General features: G+C 48.9%; 1 protein-coding gene across 1 annotated transcript in view; it reads left to right on the top strand.

Annotated features, from left to right (window-relative positions):
- The first annotated feature begins 2310 nt into the window (after positions 1-2310).
- Positions 2311-13331, top strand: part of LPL (lipoprotein lipase) — a 30879-nt gene continuing 19858 nt past the window's right edge. The window contains exon 1 of the mRNA XM_074994602.1: positions 2311-2545. Within this exon, the coding sequence (XP_074850703.1) occupies positions 2449-2545 (97 nt within the window). The 5' untranslated portion in view covers positions 2311-2448. The remainder of the gene's footprint in view (positions 2546-13331) is intronic.

Raw genomic sequence — 13331 nt, 5'->3', positions numbered from 1 at the left:
TTGCAGCTTTCACTGCTGCCGCTGCTCACTCCTTCAGCTCACAGCCCCTGCCCTGCCACACTGCAATGGAAATCAGCATAATTGGTTTAACGGCTGGCAGGAGGGATACAGCCATTAAACCAGTTCCATTGAGTCCCATTTCAGCGTGGCAGGTCAGGGAACTGCCTGTGCTGCAGGTGGGGGAAGGGGGGAGGAGGTGTGGGGGGGAGCCGTGCGGAGGAGGAGGTGGTGGCAGCCTGGCAAAGGAGCGGCAGGAGGCCAGCAGTGGTGACTGTGTGAGGTAGAAGGGTGGGGGCGGTTTGGGACTGCAAGGGGTTTAAGCCTGGGGGTGGGGGGAATCATTTTAATCATAGAGCGCTAGGACTGGAAGGGACCTCGAGACGCCATCGTGTCCAGCCCCCTGCCCCAGTGGCAGGACCAAGCACTGTCTAAACCACCCCTGATAGACATCTGTCTAACCTGTTCTTAAATATCTCCAGCGATGGAGATTCCACAACCTCCCTAGGCAACTTATTCCACTGTTTGACCACCCTGGCAGTTAGGAACTTTGTCCTGTTGTCCAACCTAAAATTTACAAAGATATTTTCCCAGGGGAGAACCTTCCCCGCCCAATTTTGAATGGCCTTGGCTCACAAAATTGTCAAAATGGGTCACCATCTCAGAAAGGTTGGGACCCGCTGCTATAGATCAACAGATTTATTTTTATGCCTCTGACAAAGCGGGTCTTTGCCCACAAAAGCTTACGTGCCACTAAATCTGTTACTCTATAAGGTGCCACATTGGTTTTGTGGACACAGACTAACAGGGCCATCCCTCTGATAGTTGTCACCATGAAAATAAAAGCTTTCAACCCTTCTGCCAACAAGCTCTAACACCCCTGTGCTTTACAGCAGGGACTTGGCAAGTTGCTGAGTGGCCACTGGTGCCAGCATGCACCTTTTGCAGTTCCTGTTAAAAACCACCCAATTTTGACCATGTTAGATAAGCCTTTGAAACAGCTCCATTTGCACATACTTAGTGAAACTAGTGGCAGTGAGTTAGCTGCATTAGTCTGTATGCCACCATAACAAACCAGCAGTCATGTAGCACTTGGAAGACTAACAAAATAATTGATTAGGTGATGAGCTTTTGTGGGACGGACGGTCTTTAAAGTGCTCCAGGACTGCTTTTTTGTTTTCGCAGAGACTGCTTAGGGTTTAACAACTAAATTCTCCCAAGATTCTGTCTACAACGAGCATGCTCCGGCCAAGGACTGCAGGGGACTGAACAGGATGTTCCTTGTAATCCCTGTAGTGCCAGGCACTGGAACCGGGAAGAGAGCGAGACCAACTCCACTGTGTTCTCAAGAGTCCAGCAGAGCTATCCAACAGCATGAAGGCATGGCCCAAGAAGAGGGGCCAGGGGGAGGAGGGTGATGGGATTTCTGTTTTCCCAGTTTGTTTTTTAAACACACAGAACACTAAGAAATGCCACCCGCAAGCCCTCCTACATTTGAGAATGCAAAGTCAAGCACCTAGACGTTAGAAAATGCTCACCCTGCTCTTCATGCACACTAAGATTCTTTTGCAGGAGGGAGAAAACGGTATGCTCACATGTAATTAAAGCCGGTACCATAATGCACACGTACATACAAGGAAGATGATTAATGGTTTCATGGGCAGCCTCAATTTAAACATTTCCTAATTTACAAGGCCAAGACTTTGCAACCGTACCATGCTTTTAATGCATTTGTGGGTGTGTGCATAGATGCATTTACCTACATAGAGCTTTATTTATGGATTTAAAAAAAGCTTTGGAAGTGGACTAAGCTAACAGGAACAGGGCCATGCTTGTTCCAGAATCAGACTGTCCACATAGGGCATTATTAATCCAAATTAAACTGCAGCCCAGCCCGAACTCTGGACAGGCTCTCCTGCTGGCTAGGTGCTGTCTCATGTTTCCCTCTCTTGTGCTGGGTGCCTGAGTCTGAGGATCTCACTGTGAAGGTTTTAAACACTGAGCTCCCCAGCTGACGCTGAGCTCTGTGCCAGGGTTTGCGTTTGCAAACTAAATGTGCATGAGGGAAAAGTGCTAGTCCTCAGGCAGGAAGCCCCCCAGCAATCGGTATAAGCAAAGGCATAGTAAGCGGCAGCTGAACTCTGGCTCTGGAACCGTGCTCACGCTTCCCATCGCCTTGCAGGGGAGAGGCAGAGCTGGTATTTGGAATGAGTGTGGGGCCCCTCCTCTCTTATGATTTTATAGCCAATAGGTGGTGAGGGTTATTTGCATATTTCCATTCACATAAGGGCCTGAAGCAGTGACAGAAGGGGGGTTCCTCCTCCGCCTTCAGCAGACCTGCTGGCACTTTTTGCACTTAACTTCAGGGAAACTTTGCACGGAGCCGCAGGCTGCACAAACTGTCCTGGCTTGATTTCCTCTGGACACTGGGACAGGGAGACATCTGCTGAGATGGCAAGGGGAGCACTGCTGGCAGCCCTGGGCCTGTGGCTTCTCTACCTCACAGCTCCCTGTGCAGCCACTGCCACGACACAAGTCACTGTCCCAAGTAAGTTCGAGACCTGGGCGTGAGAGAAACAGGGGAAGGTGCCGGACAGTGTCTCTTGGCAAACGTCAACTGAATGCCTGTTTGTGACTGTCACCGGGGGTGGGGGCTGCTGGTGATGAGCACAAGCCTGGGGGGGCTGGTGGGGACGTGCACAGGTGGAGCCAGAAGGGGTGTCACAGTAACAATGTGCCTGGTGCAGACAAGACGTAGGTGCTGGGGGCACGCACAGGTGGCTACTGGGGATGTGTGGGTCAGGAGGGGCAGAGGGGCTGGGGCGCGTCAGGTGGCACCCAGCTGTGTGACCGGCGTGATGCAGGGGGATGTAGGGTGCACGCACTGGAAGGAAGATACGCATCAGGGCATGTACAAAAGTGGTGGTTGGAGGCGCACAGAGGGGAGGCTCTGAGCAGGCAGAAATACTGTGTGTGGGAGGCAAGCAAGGGCAGGTGGTGGGGCAGGCAGCAGGGGGCTGGGGCATGCACAGGAGATGCTATGGGGCAGGCAGGAGGGATTTGGGGCATGCACGGGGACACTATGGGGCAGGCAGGAGCAGGTTGGGGCATGCACAGGGGATGCTATGGGGCAGGCAGCTGGGGGCTGGGACATGCATGGGGATACTACAGGGCATGCATGGGGATGCCATGGGGCAGGCAGGAGGCATCTGGGTCATGCATGGGGATGCTGTGGGGCAGGCAGGAGCAGGTTGGGGCACGCCCAGGGGATGCTATGGGGCAGGCAGCGGGGGGCTGGGGCATGCACAGAGGATGCTATGGGGCAGGCAGGAGGCGTCTGGGGCATGCACAGGGAATGTTATGGGGCACGCAGGAGGGAGCTGGGGCAGGCAGAAGGGGGCTGGGGCATGCACAGGGGTTGCTGTGGGGCAGGCAGCTGGGGGCTGGGGCATGCACAGGGGTTGCTATGGGGCAGGCTGGTGGGGCTGGGGCATGCACAGGGGGTGCTATGGGGCAGGCAGAAGGGGGCTGGGGCATGCACAAGGGTTGCTTTTGCGCAGGCTGGAGGGGGCTGGGGCATGCACAGGGGGTGCTATGGGGCAGGCAGCGAGGGGTTCGGGCATGCACAGAGGACGCTATGGGGCAGACAAGAGCAGGTTGGGGGAGAGGAGGGAGCCGGGCAGTGCACGGGGAGGCTGTAGGGCGGGCAGGCGGAGGCCGTGAGGCAGCAGGGGGCCAGGCTTGGCTGCACCGCAGGCGGGGAGCCCGAGGGGCGCGCTGGGGGCGGGGAGCGGGGCGCGGCGCGGAATGCCTGGAACGCGCGCCAAGGTCAGCAGCGCGGGCGCAGCCCGGGGAAGTCCCTGCGGCAGCTCGGCCCCTTCCTCCGCCGGGGCGCTGCGCCCTGGGGCGGGCCGGGCTGCCTGGGCCTCCCGCACTGCCCCCCGCCGCTGCCCGTGCGACCCCGGCCGCTGCACAGGGCCCAGCCCCCTCCGCGCGGTCCTGCGCTTCTCCCGCGCGGCTGGCTCCGGAGAGGAGAGAATCGGGGCCCCGGGCAGCGCACCGGGGGCTGCAGAGCTGGATCGGGCCCCCGGCAGCGCACTGCCTGCTGCAGAGCTGGATCGGGCCCCTGAGCAGCACACTGGGGGCTACAGAGCTGGATCGGGCCCTGGGCAGCACACCGGCTACTGCAGAGCTGGATCGGGCCCTGGGCAGCGCACTGGCTGCTGCAGAGCTGGATCAGGCCCCTGAGCAGTGCACCGGGGGCTGCAGAGCTGGATCAGGCCCCTGGGCAGTGCACACAGGCAGTGGCTCTCGAAACTATTTTTAAGATGCTGAGCTGCATCCCCCTCCCACCACCTGTCACTGGGGCCACACCTATAGTTGCCACCTCTCTCGGCCAGCAAATGATGTCCAGTAAATCTGTTCTGGGACAGCTAGCAACATAGCCAGGCTGAAGGCTGATGGACCCAGGAGCTGGCAGGCTGCAGAGCCCCCACGGATGGCAGGAAATGGGACTCCAGAGGTAGCAAAGCCAGAGGGACTCCACAAAGGCTGGTGGAGCTGGCAGCGGGCCGACCCTGGGGGTGGGAAAGGCAGGTGCAAACCCTGAGGGTGCTGCAGCACCCCTACTATTTGCACCTTTGCATCTGGGTCTTGATGAGCTGGATCCAGCCCCTGAGCAGCACATCTGGGTGCTGCAGAGCCACATTGGGCCCCTAATGTTGTCTCCATCATTAAAACACAGCTACTTGCAATTAGTTCTGGCCTGCAAACAAGCAGCGCTCTGGGGTGGTTGTTTCGGTGAGCAATATGGCATCTGATTGCTCCTTTAGTGATAACAGCAACTCCCATGTGCAGCTGTAGGTGACAGGAGCCAGGAGTTGCTCTTTACCTCCCAGGAGCTGGCTTCTGGTTGCTGTGTGTTGTCACATGGGCCAAGTGGGCCATCCAGTTGCACAACAGGTAAAGCTGGAACATTGCATATAAAAACAAAAACTGGTTGCAACATGGAATAATAAAGCGTTTGTGTTGTAACTGAGGCCTTTACCAAGATGCGGCAATTAGAGGAAAGTTTGAAGACGAATGTTACAATCACACCATGGATGTGTGTCAGTCACACACTATGGAATGGACATGCACATCACCTAGAGAAAAGTAGAATTTCACTAATTTTTGCTTTGCTAATCCACAAAAATGCACATTTTTCAATAAGCAGAGAAACTTGCAACTGACTCCTGTCGGAGGTGGGAGAGGCATAAAGGCACTAGAAAAGTCTGAGCCGTTAGAAAAACTTTTGGACGCAGGTGTTGCAACCACCCAGTGAAGCTGAATTGGTAACTACCTATGACCGAGGCCCCAGTCTGGGGGCCTGGGTTGGTATTTTTTCTCACTATTGACCATACTTCATAGGGAAGCAGGAACAAGGAAGGATGGAGTGTTAGGGTGACGCCACAGTGAAAGGAGTATAGTCTTATTTTGAAGGTAATCTCAGTCTACTGATGGTTATTCTAGGGCACCCATTGTAAAGCAAGAGGCTTCTGGGACACTGCTAAGAGTCTCTGTTCATGGTGAACAGCTTAGAGACAGGGCTTCTTCCAGCCCAAGACTGGGGGTGCTCCACTATAGCAGTCACTCTAAACCAGTCACACAGAACCCTTCTGTTTGCGCCACTGGCTAGCGAGAAGTCTCACAAGCAATCCCATCAGACACTCCGGTTCTTCTGTGCCATGATCAGTATCCCTCCTTATACAGATGGGAGGTTATGAAAACCAATCTCACCAAATCAGAATAGCTTCTTCCGATCCTAAAGGCCCAGCCACATTCCCAGGTCCACTTGTACCTCAGATCTTACCCACAAAGCATGCTGTTGCTCATCTTTTAGAATCTAATAATCTAAGGCTACGTCTACACCAGTGAGTTTTTTGAAAAAGCCGGGGCCCTATCGAAAAATTCCACTGAGTGTCTACTCAGAAAATGCATTCTTTCGATATTGAATCAGATGAATGCAGCACTTTTTCCAGTGGCTCTCTTCCTCTCCCAGATGAGGAACCACGCCTTTTCCCAAACTTCTTTCGGGGGGAAAAAAAAGTGTAGACATGCCTTGGGGCCCCTTTTTCCAAAAGAACAGACCTCCAGGCACCAGATCTTTTGGTCCCCGGCCCATTCTTTCAAAAGAGCGGGGGCTGTGTGGACCATCTCTGTTGAAAGTGCCAGTCGATTTTTTCAATCCACTTTTTTGCGCGTGGATATGCTCTTTCGAAAGAAGTGTTTTCGGAAAAGTTCTTATGGCAGAACTTCTTTCGAAGGACCGCTGTAGTGGAGACGTAGCCTAATAGTCGATTAATAAATGAAAAAAGAAAAGGGTGAGAGTTAAAATTGCTAAAAGAAATAAATTATATCCACCAATTCTTGGTGCAGGCAGAGATGGAATAACTCATGTCTTTGATCAAGTCTCTGGAATACGTCTGCTCTTAGGCTGTTAGGTAATCAGTCCTTTCAAGCCCAGTTCATAGCAGGTGTCTTTCTGAGGTGATGAGCTGGAATGAAGACAAAACGGAGGAACCCCCAGGGCCCTCTTTATACTCCTGCCCACGTGGAGGGAATCCCATTGTTCCCGCTGTGTAAAAGTGTGTCCCAAGATGGAGTTTGTCACTTGAGCTAAGCACCTGCCCATGCACAGCTCAGTCCTTTCTAGGCAACAGCTGGTTGGAAGGTTCACAGAAAACTCCAGCTGTGGATTGGCACCATCTGAGGTGTGCTGCCAGTTAAGTACTGCTCTTCAGTTGACTAACCTTCATCTCACAAGCCAAAAATGTCACCCCCATCATGGGCCATAGGTGAGCCCACTGCTTGGGGAGGCAAGCCCACAGCCCTGCCTTTCTGCCCATGGCCCTGCGCCTGCTGTGCCCACCAGAGGGCAGCCCCTGCCCGTGGCCTTTTATACCACCTGCCTCACACAATGTGGCCACTGACCCTTGCCCCCTGCCACAGGGCAGCACCCCCAGCCTGGGATAGTTTCAAAGCTAATACTACTAGCCAAAGTCTAGTTCAGTGGTTTGAGCATTGGCCTGCTAAACCTGGGGTTATGAGCTCAACCCTTGAGGAGGCCGATTGGGGAAAATGGATGCCAGGGATGGTGCTTCACTGTCCTGGATGACCTCCAGAGGTCCCTTTCTCTCCTAGGAGATGTGTATCTCCAATTAAAACCTAATTTAAAGCTCCAGGGGGCAGCACAGGTGATATAGCTACAACTGGCTCTGGGCTCCAGCAGCCAGTACAGCCCTAGCCTCCTGGAGCACCAGAGAGAAGAGCTGGGAGCAAGGCCCCTGCCTGCCAGCTGGACCCCTAACCAAGAAGTTCCCTCACCCTCCCCAGCTGGAGGAGGGCACTAGCCTACCCACCCTAGCTTTTGGCTCTGCAATAGCAGGCAGGAGGAGGAGACCTGGGCCACTCAGGCAGGGCCAGGTGAGGCAGTTTGGGAAGGCAGCACCCTCCTCTGTCTGGGCTACCCCTCCTCCCCCAGTCTCCGTCACAATAGCTTAGTGACAGACATGACAGAAAAGTCTTTCCTCTCCCAGAGTAAACTTGCCAACATAGGCTTCCAAGCAAGGAAGTGGCTGTAGCAATGAAAACTATCTACTTAATGCGTTAGTTCTCCCTAAAAATGGAAGGTGTGGGAACCACTTGTGAGAACACCTCCTATCTAGCAGGCCACGAGGGTGACACAGCGCTGCTTTAACCCCTCCCGAAGTCAATGGGCGTTTTAGAAGCAGGGGAAGGCAGGATCTGGGTGCCGGGAAATGTCTGAATCCTTAATAAACAGAACACAAAGCCGTTCCAGGGAACATTATCGTTACAAGGCTAAACGTCGATGTCAATTTTACCAGCACAACTCCATATCAGTCAAAGGAATTACACCAGCTTTACACGTGTAAACAATGGCATTTGGCCCCCAGCTTTTAATATTACTTGCAAATGCTGTGCTCTGCCAGAGCTGCTGCTGGATAATCTTTCCAGCAAGATGGCATATTGCAGAACTAACTGCACAGTGCAGTCATAGGACCCTGCAAGGTATATTATGTGTGGCAGAATCTCTTATTTGGGACACTATAGGTAGACTCCCTTAGGGCCCTAGTATGCGTGTAGAAGATTGCCCACCACTGCGCTGAGTCGTCTTAGCACCATCTGGAAGAGTGACTCTTGACAGTGTTTTGGGGTTCTACAACCACTGAGCTCTGCAGACCGTCCTCCAAGGTAGAGGAGAAGCTCCACAGCTGCTTAAAGATGGGAAAGTGGTCCCAATATGTCACTTCACCAGTGCGCCCATGCATGTGAGAGACACAGTCATTCCACAGGCTCTGTGCCAGCACGTGTGCAGACATTTGTGTCCACAGGGAGTCTCGCTGAGCGCTGTAGAGTGCTGGGCCAGGGCAGCACGTTAGTCCGTATATGATTTATTGCAAGATTCTTGTAATAAAGTTTATGCCTCACGAGTGGGATAAATGAACCAAGTCAGTAAAACAATAGCTGCTTATGGGGTGTTTCGTGGAGTCATAACCAACCGGGTGATTTTATTTTATTGTTTTAACCACTCGTTCCGATCCAGTCAAGCAGGGTGATGTTTGTATTCAATCTGCACAAAGGCACGGCACATGGCTGAGTGACAAACCTTTACTTGGTCAGGGAGTGGGGGTAAATTGGGGCATTCAAGGTGACTGATACATGATGTTCTATTGTGCTTTATCAGCGGTAGGACTAGTTATCTCACCAGAACTCTCCCTGTTGTTTGTGTAAATATTTGAGCATCTGTGCGTTGAGGTCAGTGGAGCTGGGCCATGATGTTTTAAGGGTCTAGCAATTTGAATTTCCACATGTGTGTACACAACATGGCAAATGATGAGAGTCTTGTTTATCTGAGATTCCTTCCTTAAGCCACAGTTCATATCCATTGATTTGTAAGTGAATGATTTATATTTATAAACTAGCACCTATACAAGGCAGTTCAAATTGCTCCATATTCACTTCTCAACTCAACGGACACTGTTCAATGAAGGGCACGTCATTGCTGCCACCAAAGACAATAGTAATTTTGCTCTTGGGAACAGGCTCAGGTGCAAAATGTTTCAATCTTCTCCTATGGATTCTATAGTTTCACAGGGCTTATTTCAATATTCCTAGAAATCAGTGGGAGTCCTTTCACCAGCTTCACTGAGCACTGCATCAGGCCTGAACATCAGCCAAATAACTGCTTACTATCACTGCTGACATCGCCAGGGGTTAAAAATCACAAGTGAAGCCTCAAAAAATCATGAGATTGATATAATAATCACAAGGAGTGCTTTAAAAAAATGAATAAATATTGATTTTGCTGATGGATGCTGTGCAATCAGGGCACACACCTTTCATTTTTTCTAGATTTCTCCCCCCCTAGCCAAGAGCGCTAGAAATGTAACCTTTTTAAAAAAGGAAAATGAAGATTTTCTTGTAGCTTTCTTATTCCAGCCCCAGGGCTTTAAGAGAAACACCAACTACCGTATTGTGAGACTCAGGACAAAACCATAAGTGTGCACTGTTGTTGGGGCAGTATCAGAAAAGTAAGTTCTTTCTATGCTGTCTGCACTGGGTCTGTTATTCGTAACACTTCCGCTTCCTTTAATTTCAAAAATAAAGTAAGGAAAACATTGTAGATTACACTATTTTAATTGGCTCTCAGACAAGTATTAAGGTAAATAGTGTACAATCAAAAGCCCAGAGTGAATTGCAAGGCAAGAAAATTGGGTTTCTTTTTACTGCATCTTGCCAGCCCTACACAGACAATGAAGGCTGGAAGATAATATTTTGTAACAGTGTTGGCTTTAAAATATGCACCAGAAAGGTACTGCAAGACTGACTGTAATGATATTATTAATGTGTTTGGAGCAGCATACATGCTTTTATACCTTGCTGAATCTGGACCACAGCAAATATTATTTTTGAAAATGGAATAATTTTGGGTTTAAAGAGCACTTAAGTCACTAGTCACTATCAGGCCTTGTCTAAACACAAAGCTGCATCCTTTCACCTTTAATTGGTTGAAAATTTCTATGTGGATACTTCATTTGATTGAAACCTAATTTCTATCAGTTTCAGTTTATGCCCCTTCTGTGCCAAATTCAGCTAAACTGATATAAACCACTGAACACCAATAATATCTTGGGGGGTGCAGCAGTTTAGCTAATTGTTTTTTAAAACCAACCTTTAATTAAACTGATGTGAGTTTATGGATAGAAAAAACAACATTTTTTTCTGGCTCTGTGTAAGAATTCAGTGGTTATAAGCCTACATCTGAATTTCTTTGCAGTACATTTATAGATGTTAAACTAAAAGTTATGTGATGACATTTTCTTAGCCCTACAACCATGATACTTTCAGGAAAAGGTGTAATTATTTCAAATTAATTTCTGCTGGCATGAAACAAATACACTGTTTTTATCCTTTGAACAAGAGAACAACATGAGAACAATCACACTGGGTCAGACCAAAGGTCCATTTAGCCCAGATCCTGTCTTCTGAAAGCGGCCAATGCCAGGCACCCCGGAGGGAGTGAACAGAATAGGTAATCATCAAGTGATCCCTCCCCTTTTACCCATTCCCAGCTTCTGACAGAAGTGAGGGACACCATTCCTACCCACCCTGGCTAATAGCCATCGATGGCCCTATCCTCCATGAATTTATCTAGCTCTTTTTTGAACCCTGTTCACGTCCTGGTTTTCACAACATCCTCTGGCCAGGAGTTCCACAGGTTGCAAGGGCACAGATTGAACTGACAAATTGTTAAATTCTGAACTTGCAGTTCGTGGCTGTTTAATAACATGTCTTAGATGGGCCTACTTTTAGTCTCTGTTATTTTAAAAGCATTGTGTAGTCTGTATGTATGTAAGCACTCTTCATCAGCAGAGATTTAGTGTAGAAGTTAGGAACAACTTTCTAACTATAAGGATAGTCAAGTACTGGAATAGGTTACCAAGGAAGGTTGGGAATTTGCTTCACTGGAGGTTTTTAAGACTAATGGCTAATTAGATATGCTTAGTCTTGTCTCAGTAGGGCGTGAGGGCTGGATGTGAAGCTTTTGAGATCTTGTGCATCCTATATTTCTGTGATTCTGAGTGTGCCCGGTGTGTGTGAATGACAACACCCATGCAAGTTTCTAAATGGTAAGGAGGGATAAAGAATTGTATTGTAGGGGATTCTAGTTTTATGATGTGAGATGCAGCCAAATTATCTTATGCTGTGATCTAATCAGATTTTGCATGCCAAAGAAAGTCAGGGAGACCTCTCGTGACTACCTCAGTAATGCAGGAAGTAATTACTGGTGACTCACACATACCTAATATGCTCTGAGTAAGTAAAGATCTAGAGTCCAAGGATGCACCTTGCCGCTGGAGATGCTGAATATTAGTGGCCGTTGAAAAGACTCCAGCACTTATGGTAACTACAGGGTTGCTAGTGCTGGCCATTTAGCTGAATCGCTGTTCGTTTTGACTGCTTAGATCTCCCCCTGCAATTTCAGCTGGACACCGTAACCTCTCATCAGTTCCTCTCACCAGAGGCATGTCGCTTTGCATGGGTACGTGGGCCATGTGGGTGCAGAGGCAGCTGCAGCTCGGTGTGGGGGGGTTGAAATGGTCCCTATTTATAAAGTTGTTTATGAGATTCATGAATGTTTACAAAGCACCCTGTGCTCCTCCAGTGAAAGGTATTATAGAAATGCAAGCTGAACTCATTAATAATCATATATGCTTCAGCATAAGAGCATCTCTGGGAAGGACGTATATTACCAATGAGGGGATATTCCATGCCTGGGGTGTCCAACATACTAGCCACTAGCATCAGGTGGCTACTTGGCCAGCTGAGTGTGGCTAGTTGGCTTGTACAATAAATATATTTTCAAAATAATGGGGCTAGTTTGCTACAGCCAAGAACTGTTTGGACACCCCGGTTCCATGCAGTGCTGTGTCAGCCCAGGATCACAGAGAGCATGTTGATGAGGGAATACATTAAAATATGTTGCAGAGGGTATATTCTCAGCTACTCACAAATAGCCTGTGTTCCAGAAAGGACGAACTTGTAAGCAGGTGCAAGTTCGATCTATATTTTGGATAACTATCAAATAGTCTTAATGCAGTATGGAGTTGCCATGTGGAAGCTAAATACAGGTTAAACCTCTATAATTCGGCACCCTCAGAACCTGACCAGTGCTGAACAAATTTGCCGGACCATGGGAGGTCAGTACCATCTAGCAGCATTACCAATGCTTCCATTGCTTGCTGAGCTCTTCAAAGACATGTAGAGGTAAAGTGCATCTAAATAACTGCACAGAACACAGAGCCAGGACTGGTGGCGGTAAACAAACTTTAAGGTACCATGGGAAACTTAAGCACACCCATCACAAATGGTCATCAGACTAACTAAGATCATGCCAGTTTATGGATGTTGCAAAGCAAGAGAGTGCCGGATTAGGGAAGTTCAACCTGTACAAAGAAAATAGAGTATAAAGGGAATGCAGGTCGAGTATGCTTGTTTACCTTCCTAGATAAAATAGGAAATTTACATATGCAAAGTTTTTGAGAAGTGCTTGTGCGTTTCAGAGTTGAAAGCAGCTTCTATTTCTTTGTAAGGCTTTACTGATTTGTCAGCAAGGGGAAAGTGAAACAGTGATGTTTAACTAAGAGCAGTTCAACCTTTGGGGTTCTCTTTTCCTAGGCTGAAGAGGGGGTTAAAAAAGGGAGAAACATGACCGCATAGTTACTCTAAGGACATTTTCAGATACAGGTAATGGATTGGAGAGATAATTAACATTTGTGGTGCAAAAGTCTAGTTCTGAATGAGCTGTACATGCAAAAACCAAAAAATTCCCAATGGGGCAATTTATCAGTAATAGATAAAAACCACATCTACACAAGCAACTTTTAGTGAAATTGCAGTGTCAGTTTGGCATTTGACTTTTAATGCCCGTATCCAAGCGACAAGCACTCTAGTGTAGATAGTTATACTGGCAAGAATGTGCTTTTACCCATACAACTAGTACTTCTGTATCCCCATTTATTTGTGATGCTGTATGCTAACACCCACAGCAACACTAGTCACTGGATTTCAGGACACGTACAAATATTAACAAGTTAGGCTTCTGTTCAAGAAGCTATTTTAAACACAGCTATAACTTTAAGCACACAAGGAATCCCATTAACTTTAATACAACTACTCAAGGGCTAAAGTTAGTCACTTGCTTAATAACCTTGCCAAATAAGGCAATTTGACTGAACACAACAGACTGGGTTTTAAATTAGTGAAGCACC

Source organism: Carettochelys insculpta, chromosome 5 (genome assembly GCF_033958435.1).
Source record: "Carettochelys insculpta isolate YL-2023 chromosome 5, ASM3395843v1, whole genome shotgun sequence".
Taxonomy (NCBI): Eukaryota; Metazoa; Chordata; order Testudines; family Carettochelyidae; genus Carettochelys; species Carettochelys insculpta.
The sequence above is the reverse complement of the archived record's forward strand: the minus strand, read 5'-3'. Positions and strand labels throughout refer to the sequence as shown.